Source organism: Tyto alba, unplaced genomic scaffold (assembly GCF_018691265.1).
Source record: "Tyto alba isolate M040663 unplaced genomic scaffold, T.alba_DEE_v4.0 Super-Scaffold_7, whole genome shotgun sequence".
Classification (NCBI taxonomy): domain Eukaryota; kingdom Metazoa; phylum Chordata; class Aves; order Strigiformes; family Tytonidae; genus Tyto; species Tyto alba.
The window spans coordinates 27,636,131-27,648,221 of record NW_024881328.1 but is presented as its reverse complement, the minus strand read 5'-3'; the positions used below and the strand labels follow the sequence as shown (position 1 = coordinate 27,648,221).

General features: G+C 33.3%; 1 protein-coding gene across 4 annotated transcripts in view; it reads left to right on the top strand.

The window, feature by feature from the left end:
• The window catches only part of CERKL (ceramide kinase like), a 55,869-nt gene that overhangs the window by 26,168 nt on the left and 17,610 nt on the right, over positions 1-12,091 (top strand). For all 4 annotated transcript variants that reach the window (XM_042783907.1, XM_042783906.1, XM_033010782.2 and 1 more), the window contains exons 3-4: positions 4,580-4,711; positions 10,531-10,594. In XM_042783907.1, the coding sequence (XP_042639841.1) occupies positions 4,580-4,711; positions 10,531-10,594 (196 nt within the window). The remainder of the gene's footprint in view (positions 1-4,579; positions 4,712-10,530; positions 10,595-12,091) is intronic.

The window sequence follows — 12,091 nt, the reverse complement described above, 5'->3', positions numbered from 1 at the left end:
AAAAGTGCCTTCCCCTGTCCCTTTTTGAAAGACTTTATCACAAAATATCTTAATCTGCAGAAGTGCCAAGATTCTTGCAGATCTCCAGCTACCCATAAAGGCGAGGACATTTGCATAAGGAGCAAATGTCTGTTTTGTTCCCAGATTACCCTCCATCCATCAGGAACAGTGATACCATATGTTCACAGAAAAAAAGCTGCAGTATCTCTTGCTCAGGTTGCCTTGACTTCGAGGTACAGCCTCTGTTTTATAGCTTTGTAATGGGAAGCCACCTGAACCTGAAAAAAAGCATTCTGTGCAATGTTGCTGTTTCTAGTTCTTCCCTCAGTTTCAGTCTTTCTCCAGAAGCTCAAACCTTGTGCAGATTTTTCTTGGTCTCTATTAGTACATTTTCCTCATTTCCTTCTACTTCAGGAATAATCAGCACTCAGAGGGGAAAAATAACTAAAGACAATCCCCAAAATGCCATTTACTAATGTGTATATTGCTTTAAGTTCTGTAGTTACAATAAAAGTAGTTTTCACACTGTTACATTTTGAAGTATGAGTAGACATTCAAGCTGCCTTTTTATCCAGAAAATCACCAAAAAAGCAGCAGCATTTCTGCGTTCAGTGTGGCAGACACACATTATCAGTAATTCAAACAGTGTTGGTATAGTAATGGTATAATTCAGAAAAAAGTCTTCTGATTTAAAATGTACCAGACATTGGTAGGAAGTTCCCAGTGAGATTCAAGTCTGGATTAAAAGTATAAAATGTAGATAATTTCTGTTGATTCCTCAGTAACTGAAATCTCAGAAGGCACATTGTTATAGCTCTTCTTGAAATGGTGATGAATTTTCATAGTTTTGCCACAGCTTGTTTTCATAATAGTGCTGGTGACATCTTTTGTTAATGAACTCAAAACTGCTCCTTTTTGGTTTCCTTAGGAACTGCAGGATAAAGTTAAAATTTCATCCTTGTAAAAATTTTGGCTTTTTTTTTTTTTTTTTTACTAATCTATCTGATTACAAAGTAAATTTTCATTAATTGCTGCATTATTTACTTGAAGGGTTTTTTTTATTACTTCTAGGCTGGAGCAAATTAAAAGCAAGTGGTTTACCAAAGTAGAGCGTATGTATATTTGGGTATAGCTGTCAGTAAATATGTACTTTCATTTGTCAGAATGGCTAAATATTACTAAAAGGTGTGTCTCTTTTGAAAATAAATGCAGTTTCTATTTATTTACCTTTCTCTGACAACTTTTTAGATTTTTATGCACATACATTTAACTAAGGAACAACAACAGCAAGTTTATCAACAATGATACAAGCTAATGTTTTATCTGGAGTTTTGTTCTAATTCAGATTTTTTTTTTTTCTGAAATATCATGTACACAGTTTCCCATTTACTCTGTTTTGTGTCTGACACAAATGTTTCTTCCATGTTTTTTCCTGTTCATTCTTACTCTCTTGAGTATCCTCTGTTGCTTTTGAATCTGCGTTCAGAGTACTTAAATTCAAAGTCTAACTATGCTATAATTTTTTATGAAGCCTGTCATCATATAAGTGAGCACTCAGATATAATATGGTTGCTTAGAATTTAGTTACAGTGGCTGCTGTTACGGGTTTTTGTGTGTGTGAGACAGGGTAACAAAACACATGTACTACCATCTTCCCACTTTTAAATAAATTCTACTCTTCCTCAAAACGTTGCTGCTGTTCAGATTCATGCCAGCTAGACATGAAGAGCTTGCTCAGTGATACGATATTCAGGAAAACTGATCTTTTGTGTATTTGTTAAACTGATGTAAAATAACCACTGCCATCTTAAGGCATGTACCTATGGAGCCTTGGTTGTGGACTGGCTCCTGCAAAGACCCAAATGGCAGCCTAAGCTGATTCTAGTATGTTGTTGGTCTCACTTCAGACCTGTTGCGCACCTGACTCCGTGATTTCCATTTATACATCACATCTTTTTGTACTGGACTTATGGGCATGTACAGTGGGGACATAATGTGTCAGTGGAATTTACTGTTTAATTTAAAATCATCTGTGCATGCAAATATCCAGTGTTTCTTAAAGGGTTAGGACAGGCCCAGAAATAAGAGGATGTGTAATTATCAATTCTTATTTGTTTTTAAAAATTTTTTTTTAGCAAGATAAGACTTGTTTTTATTTACAGTTGATTTGAAAAAGTCTTACTTAAAAACTCTGTAAACTAACAGAAGACAGTAAATATGGTTAAGAATAACTGATAAAGTAGCAAAAAATGGATGAAGTGCATTTTATTTTTCTCTACTATTCTGTAGTATCTCCCACACTGGGATTTGATATGAATGTCTGAAACTTCATGCATGAAGTTTTAATTAAACCATTAATGTTAAACATTAACTTTGGTTAGTTAATATTAACAGTGGTGTCTCCATAGTTACATTAACAAATCTATCTCATATTATTAGTTTTTCTCATGTATAGTATTCTTACTGTTGTATAAAGTAATTATAAGTGTATGCAGTAATGACATGATTCCAGGCTCTTAACTTTTGTAACATAAACCCATTTTTATAAAGCTAAGAACTGAAAGCAGCACAGATGTATGTCTGAGCATAGCGTCTCTGCTGCCCTATGAGCCTTTGTTTTCAGAACACCCTGATTGACCCACCACCCTTCATGGTTCACTGATTCACTTGATAGATCAAGTTTAAACTAGTGCATATTAGCACATTTGTTAGTACTAGAGGAACAGTTGGCCTTCCTGCTTTAGGCTGCTGGTTCATTTCAAATGGAGCAGCCACAGAAAACAATAACGGAATACCAGTTAGGAGAACACCAAAAGGCTGACAGACTGAAATCAGTTGCAGACTGTAGTAAATGACATTGATTCATTCATATAGTTGTTGTTTAAAGAAAATTTTATAATTATTTAAAAATAATTTCAAAGAAGCTTCACTATATAATTGTGTGAAAGTTTTAATTTTTGAATGTTATTGGATATTCTTTCACTAAATGAAGTTGTTTGGTGTGTTATAACATGTCCAGTGTGTGCTGGGAATAATAAATAGTATTTTTTGTTGTGATCATCCTTTCATGTCAGTTAGCAGAACAAACAGAACCACATCAGTAATGTGCCATTATCTCTCTATAAATGCCTTGTTTGTAATATATATTTCTACAAACAAAATAGTTTACATCTCTAAAAAAGTGAATTGATATTCAAGTAGTCATAAAGAGAATACTCTAACACTTTTATCCTGTGAATTCCTTTGGTTCTTGAAAATCTCACTAGGATTTATGTATTAACTCTGATCTACTTTTCAACAATAGCCTAATATATGTCACTGTAAATACTGTTCCTGGTTTAGAATCATTTAATGAATGAATTTTTAGTTTAAAAAGATAAACAAGCCCAAACCAAACATTCAACTGTTTCCTTAAAATCTTGCAATTTTTTTCCCATCAATTGAAAAGTTGTATTCTTTTGCCTGCTTCTGATTTCTTTTAAAACTTTATATTGACACATAGGGCTTAAATTTTTACACCTAAAACTCAAAAACAGTTAAGTGACATATCAGTGTTCGCTTTTTTCCCTTCAGTTTTCTCCTAATGGTGGTTTAGCAGTATTGTAACTTGCACTGTCTGGGTAACAATTTATGGCCCTTCATCACCTGTCTCTACTTCTACAAACTCTGTACTTTCCTATGCTTTCTCTCTGCTTTGTGTATTAATATATGTGTATATATTTAAGATTAAAGGTATTCCTTACTTATAAATCAAAGACTCTGTAGTCAGCTTTTACAGTTTTGTGGCTCTGGGCATTGGTGAGGGTTGAGCATTTAGAGCCAGCTGATCAGAGGTAGGAGTTCCTTTAGAGAAGATAAGAAACATGACAGCACATTTATGATTGTGGCTAAATCTTTGCTCTTTTAAATCACGACTCCCGATTCTTGTAGTTTTCAATTTAATTTCTATTGACACTTTAGGCAAAATACCAAGTCACAGAAATTATTTTTTTGTCTTAATATTTTTACGACTTCTAAAAGAGTACAGCAATACCAGATGGCAGATTTCCATTGAGTGTCTTGAATAACGACTATTATAATATTTTTATGATGATGTTTTATGTGTTTTAATAGTTTCTGTGAACTTTTGTGTAGCCTTCCTTGCTTATGTTGTAATTCCTATGGTTAGGAATTATACTACAGTACATACCTGCAATGCTTGTTTCTGTTTCGAGAGAATCAAGAATAACTTAGTTTGGAATGGACCTCTGGAAATATCTGTTCCAGATATTCACCCTGCTCCTGTGTCAAGTTTTATCTAGGTTATGACATATACTTTATTTTTCTGGTTCCTACAATGTTTTGGTTAGCGTGTGATTAATTTCTACTGTTTATTAGCTGTACACACAGAAGTAATCAGTACTGTAATTTTAAGATAAATGGCATACATCCAAGAAGAAATTGAGACTTCCTTTAGACTATAATTTACTTATCCTGTAATGGTAAACATACTGTAATGGTTCTAACATTAAAAATTCATTTAAGCTGAAAAAAGAGTTGGGCTCTGTGTAACCTTAAATGTTTTGTGTTTTCTTTTTAGGCTTTCAGAATAGACCAAAATCCTTAAAAGTGTTTGTTAATCCAAGCAGCCACAAAAAAGAAGCCACTCATGTTTATTATGAACAAGTTGAACCTCTTTTTAAGCTTGCTGACATCAAAACTGATGTCACAGGTGAGTTGCTTCAAAAACATAGCTTAATCCTTTGTGAAACTAGTACTTAAGCATGCAAGACAATTTGGATTTACTGGTAATCCTTATTGGCTTTGGCTTCAAGCAGTGAATTTGGAACTGTAGTTAATACAATACAATATATTTTTATTTAATCAAAAAATGTTTTAGTAATTCTGTTATTCATTGACTGTTTTTCCCTTGTAGCTGTCAATACTAGTAATATATTTTGGGTATTTTTTAAAGCAAACATTCTATAAAAAGAAGTAAACATTTAATGTATGACAGTCTTGTATACGCTTGCTAAGAGTTGTTCCTGCATTCTGACAAACACGCGTCCTTAAATATTACTTCTCTTCTGAGAACATTTATTGGCCTGACATGGTAAGAGTGGCTTATCTGAAGGACACATTATTTCTGGATTCTGACTCAGTTTCAGGGATGACCTGGAAGCCTAAGTGATTAAGGTCTGTGATGACAAGGGCAGTTCTCACAAGGCACATGGGCACGACTTGGTGTCTGGAGAATGTGAAGGTACAACTTCAGTGTTGTAGTGATGCTGCCTTCTGCTCAACAGTGTGTTCCTGGTAGCAGGGTTGTATTTAAAAGCTCCAATTTCTGCCAGAGTTCTGCTTTATGTCCTGAATTTACCCTTTGGCTGTTTGATTTGACTGACTTTTTATAAGAAATTGAACAGGGAAACAATGAGTTTTCTTACAGCAGTAAAATATTAATGATCTGATCATTACTTCTGTCCCCTTCAGGAAAGAGATCAAAAGTTATGCTGCATCAAATTTGGTCCCCCAAAACACCCAAGTTTACAGATAAATGGTATTAGTATTTCCCATTCCAAGTAATTGTTTATCGATAGTGTTACAATTCCCTTTAATACGCTGCTAATTTTGATTATGCATTTCATATCTAAGTGTAAACTCTGGTGCAAGACATTTTAACACCAAAAAGTATTTTTCCTATATCTTTTGCAATTTACGTGCAAAACAATCAGTTCCAGCTTAAACAAATTACAAAACAGAAGGCTCATCCTACAGTTGTCCCTTAAACTTCTTGTGAAATCATGACTAGTTCAGGTTGCAGGCCAAAAATCATTCTGAGCAAATCTGATTTAGGCATGAGGATATAATAATGCAGTAAGTGTTTGTATATGACATTTATCATGCTAATTTTATTACCTATATCTGTGTATTTTTTTTATTATTATTTAGCCCACAATTTAAAGTAAAATCAATTGAAGATTAAAGATGCGCAAGAATAAGTGTGGAAAAGATTGTCTGTGTTAGAATTCTGTAGTGATAATTTCTCAACTTCCCTTAATTGATAAGGGAATGCCAGCGGCTTTAAGTTTTGATTCTCACAGGCATACTTTTCACCTTCAAGTCGCAGACAGTAGTGTGAACAGATTAATAATAATGCTGTCTTTAAAACTGAAATTTGCCTTGTTTGGTCACAATTAAAAAAAAAAGTTGTTTTTTTGTCATGCAAACCTTAGTTAGAGATAACTGACTGTCATATTGTTAAACTAGTTATTACTTTAAGTAATTATTTAAAGAAAATTACCTTTTTAAAATTTGATTCCTTACTACTCATTAGTGTTTCTTTTATCTTTCTGTGAACATAACCTTATTTGCTAGAATCTGTTAAAGGCAGCATTACCATTAACCTGTGTAAGATTACATTTTTAGCTATGTAATGTCACCAGGTATCCTAAAGCTGAACTAATAGGTCAAATCTGTATCAATAATTTTTAGATTAATTAATAGAATTTAATATAAACTATGACTATAATTTGTAGCAGTTTAAAAAATATTTTTCCTAATTGAATAAAATCAGTTTAAAGTTTTTTTTAATTATTATTTTTCTTTTAAATTTTGAAAAGAAACTTCTGGTTTTATTCAGATAAACGTTTAATGGCTTATCCTTAAAGTACAGTTATTTTGGCAGTGTCCAAATACTATTGTGCTTATTAGCTGCCTGACACTCCTCCTACAGGCAAAATAAGAAAACTACATTACAGTTTTAAATTCTAGTAGAGAACGGAATTAAGAACATGGATTTTTAAAAAAAAGGGGGTTTGGGATGGGCATGTTAGTTGGTGCTGAGTGAAAGTCCTGTCTACTGGTACCATATATTAGTAAAACTAGGTGCCTTGTTTCAGGTAAATTGAACAGGTTTTTTCCTTCCCATAATTGTTCTGGATTTTGTGAAGTTGGTGTGTGCATCTTGCTGTTACTGCTTTTTTGAAACATGACCAATATTTACATACAGAGTATTGTACAAAGGTGTATTAGGTAGTAAAAGTTGAAGGCTTTTGTACAGTTTTTACAGTGAAGATAGTTTACTTGTAGTCTTTTCACATATATGTTTGAAGATTTAAATTCAGTACACAAAAATCTTAAAGCAAATTTGAAGCTCTGAAATGACTTCCAGTGCATACACAATACAAGACTTGCAGGTTACTTAAACAACCCAACCCAACAAACTTTGACAGTGGAGTGCTGAAAGACAGAGCTCTTCTTATCCAATCTTATATTTGGTAGCTGGCTGTTGCTTCCTATGTGATCAAGCTTGACAGATCTTATTCTTCTTTTGGAATAAACTTTTTTTTTATTGAGAAGTTTGCATTGAAGGTATTCTCTCCTACTCATGGATATACAGCAGTCAGAAGGCATGTATGTAAATGAATTCTGAAACAGCATTTACTTTCTTCAATTATCTTTTGCCAAATTACTTTGTATGCTACAGCAGTACTTAAAAACTGGTCTTTATCCAGTCTTTTAAGAGTTTGGCAATCTTGAGTGCTGCAGCTGGGATAAGGCTGTTAGGAGAACAACAGTGACTCTTCCAAAAATCCAGTTCAACAAAAGCTTGCTCCACATCTGGGATACTTAAAGTACTGGCAAATGTAGCGATAATTTGAGCTACTATTTTAGAAATATGTTAGTATCTTGCAAAATCTTACCTTTATTTATTTTTCTTTAATAGGTGTAACCCCAACAGACTCCTAGCTTGTCTTACTTTTCTTTCTAGTTTTGACTCTTCTGCTTCTGTTTATGCATAATTACGAGCCTGATGTTTAGGCAAAAATAACGGCCGTCCCTACGCCCCCATTGGAAAAGAGACCGATTGATAATTGGACAAATAACATTGGCTTAAGCTTACTATACAGTAAATAACTTTTTTTTTTTTTTTCATCCAGTGTCAACACTAGTTAATCTGTTGTTATCATTAGCAGTTTTAATCCTACTGACATTAGTCTGTGACACTAGTGCCAGTATTTATACGTGTTATACTGAGGCGTCCCATGTTTGTTGCTTTTCCTAGATGTAGGGGCTGAACCCTTAGTTTTTTGTTGGTTATATGAGATAGTGTTACAATGTTTTAGAGTTTGTGATTCTGTTCAAATGAGGTACACTGTCAGTGCCCTTCTTTCAGAATGCTGTTACTTGTAATGTGTACAGGAATTCACAAGTTGGGAAGAAAATGTCCTTGAAAAAGGAAAACCTTTTCAGTGATGCATTAGCAATAGTTGAAAAAAGCATTAAATAATATTTTTGTGATAGTACTTTTGTCAAATATGCGATCTGAATCCTTCTCAAACAGTGAAAGAAGCTCTTTCTTCCTCAACAAATTTTTTTTTAATTATTTTTTTTTTAATCTGGCTTTGTGTTTTTTTTGATGTTGTAGGTTTTTTGTTTGTTTTTTTTGTTTCCTTCCCCCCCCCGAATTGGAATGGGACCAAATATTCAAACATCTAGCTTTTTTTCAGCTATCAGAGTGACTTTTGTGTGTCTCTCTGGATGTTGTCAAGCCTGAAGAAAACTTTAGACATGATCTTTTTATGTCTGTGAAGTTTTTACACTTGATCCATTTGCTGTATGTTCTCATGAAGTTTTCCCTGGAAACTTATTTTTTTCATTACCTGTTTGTCACAATGTTTCAAAATAGATGCTATTTACCTCTGTCATTCTTTCATCAAATTTAAAATTTCTTCGAATCATCCCCAGTGTTAAGTCTTGCAGTAGTCCTCCTATATAATTTCCAAACTTAAGCTATTAGATGCAAAGAAGGTGGAGTCCCCATCCATCTGGATGACACTAGTAATTTTTACTGCCTTTATTGATTTCTCTGTAGACGTGAGTCCTCTTATTTTCATGTCTTTGTTCTTTGAGTGATTTAATTTTGTAATAGTAAACATAACTTGCATACATCACATCAGGAAGCCACTGAGCATGTTTTCTTTTACAAAATAAAATCTTTACTGTACCATTTTAATTAGACTGTACTCATAACTTTTTAAATGTTGTGTTAATTTAAAAGGCATGTAACCTGGTAATGAACTGTATGTTGTCATGGGAAGAGTTTCTTTCACAGTTAAGCAATGGTAAGATATTTTGAACTTTTCTGCATTTTTGCATGATGCACAATTTTATTGGTCACTTCCTACAATCTACAAATAATGATTAAAGGATAGTTCCTATCAGCAAAAGTGAAACTGAGTATGATAGCTTAAATATTGTGCTTTGATCTTCCAGAGAGGTCTTGCATGAAAGTAAATCCTGTAAATAATTCCTGAAAGATATTATAGTGATAAGTATTTCTGCAGCAAAAATATAATTCTCTGCCTTTGATATAATCAAAATAACTCTAGTTTTTAATTAAGAATTTCTAAAACACCAAGCACTTGAATTTTGCTAATCCTCGTTGGGAGATTTTGAAGTTATATGCTGATATAAAATTGTTTAATATGAAGTGTAAAAATGTTATCATTTTTATTTTGATTTATTTTTAAAAAAAATTATATATACACTCACTATATATACACACATTCTTGTGTGTGGATATATACATATATATAGGGGGAGAGAGAGGTGTTTTTAATTCTTGTAAGCATCAATTGAATAGTCTGTAGAAATACTGTTATAACAGGTACAGATACGGAATGATTGTTTTAGACACCAAGACTAATAATTTTAACAGTGTTTAGAAACACTGGAGAAAAGCCATGAACTATGCTAGCACCAGGGACAGACAAGCATGAAAGATTAATGTAATTTTGCATATAATGATGCACATTCTTACACAAAAAATCCATCTGCAAGTGTCATGTCAGTCAGCAAAAATCTTTGATGGGTGGCTGCAGCTGGGCTGTCTCTTCTGGCAAAGCTGGCCTAGAAAATGCTAAATGTAGTTATGATGCTTTGTGCCATCTGTAGTATGCCAGTTTATCCTGTCTTCACTGGCATTTACAGTACTATATAGGGTATCAGCAAACACAGAGACATCAATGTAGAGTGACAGATTCATTTCCTCCAGAGGCTATGAACTCTGGTGTATACTTATGCCACCTTCCTCTGTGTGTTATATTCTGTTGTCACTGGTATTTGGCTTGATTTCATACTTCTGTGTTTAACTCCTCATATTTTTGATTTAGCAATTTGCATATCCTAACACAAAGGCAATTAAATTTGATTGATACTGAAATAATTCAGTCTTAACTGAGGATATGCTTACATTTTCCTGAAGTTTACCAACTGTGTCAATGCTGAAACTTGCATTTTGATGCAATAAACATCTTCTCTATTTCTCTGAATTTAATGCAGTCAATAGCCATGTGTCTGGCAGCTGAATTTTAATGTCTTGCCTTTTTAGCTAGTGTAACTGTAAAACGTACTTTATCATACTTCCAATGCATTTAATGATTTTTAAAAAATAATCTGGATTACTGTATGTTCCTTATTTTAGAAGGGTGAAAAATTGAAAAAAACCTTTTAAATTACCTAATCTTCTGATAATATTTTCCACAGTAACTGAATATGAAGGACATGCTCTCTCAGTACTTAAAGAATGTGAACTCCAGGCATTTGATGGGTAAGTTGGTTAGTGACGATGAATGTTAGTAAAACTCATCACATTAGTTTTTATTTGTATTCTATCCAAAACTATGCTAGTAGGTATTTCATGATTTACTCTGTTTCACACAGATATTAAGCCTGAGAAAATCAGTTCTCATTAGATGTTTTTTATTACTTATTGACCTATATGCTTTATGAAATCTTCAGTCTCTGCATTTTCAAGAATGGCACAAGTGCTTTGTATTTCACTCTGTCCATTCAAATGGTTCTAAAGGCGAATGTTTTATCTAAAAGTAACTTGAATGTTTTTTTCCATTTAAAAAAAAAAATTCAAACTTACTTGACATCAAGAGTGAAAAAGCTTATTCAGTCATTTTTAAAGACATTGCTATGTGGATTAATCTTGCAGTCCTTGGTATTTTTACATTAATCATTCAATAATATATAAGAATAGTTTTGCATACTGTGGAAGTCTTACAGCTCTTATCGGGCTATGCAGTGAGCCATACAAGAAGTTTTAAATAGTGTTTTATAGTCTAATCAATTCCTAATAGTTCTAGGAAGTCACAGAGTTAGGTGAGAATATTCATCTGAAAAGGTACATATTCCAGATTCTGAGGATAATTTCTTTCTGATAAGACATGTCTTTTGGGGTGCTAGCTAGGGAACCAGTTTGTCCTGAGAAGTAGATAAGAAGACAGAGAAGAAAAAGCCTGGGTTGTATCTTCTTGCCCAAACCCCTTCTACTCTGAGTCATATTTGAGTTGTTTTACTTTGATCATTGGGTAGAGTCACTGGAGTACTTTGCCTGTAAGACTTCTCTCCAGTAGCCAGAACTAAGTGCAAATAAGAAGAGAAGAAGCTGGAAAAAAATAACCCTTAAATCAATATGATGCTAGGATTTCTGAGGTGAAAAGATCTGTGTCCTTTCTAAGTTAGCTGTTTAAATGTTTTTTAATTTTTTCTCATGGGGAAATTAAGTAGCTTTTATTATCAGAGGTTATGAGCAAAAATGAAATTTCTGAAGTGTTTGAAAAAATGAGTTTTGTAACTTTTCAAATAGCCTGGCCTCCATCTATGTACTCATTCAATAAAGCACAATACAGGAAACATCCTATTAAAGAGCTAACTTAGGATGCTTTTTAATACAAGATCATAGGGAAGATGAGTTGCAAGGGTAACTCTCTACACTTATGTATCTAGAGGTATCTTAATTGCTATTTTCAGGTAAAATCTAAAGAGACTGATAGGATGAGGTCAGCATTCATATTATGCTAAAGGACTGATTCTTTGAAAAAGAAAGCTACAAAACGTCACTAGTCTCTCTCATCTCTTCAACTCTTTAGAGTTGTTCCTAAGAACAGGAAAAGAATATTTGAAGTTGGTATTTTCTTTTTCAAATTTTGTAAAGGCTTATGGTGTACTTTCAATTAAGTTCCTGTGAGGTCCTTTGTGACTTCCCCATTGCTGTTTAGCCTCATAATTTTTGCCATAGATGTAGATATCTTACAGG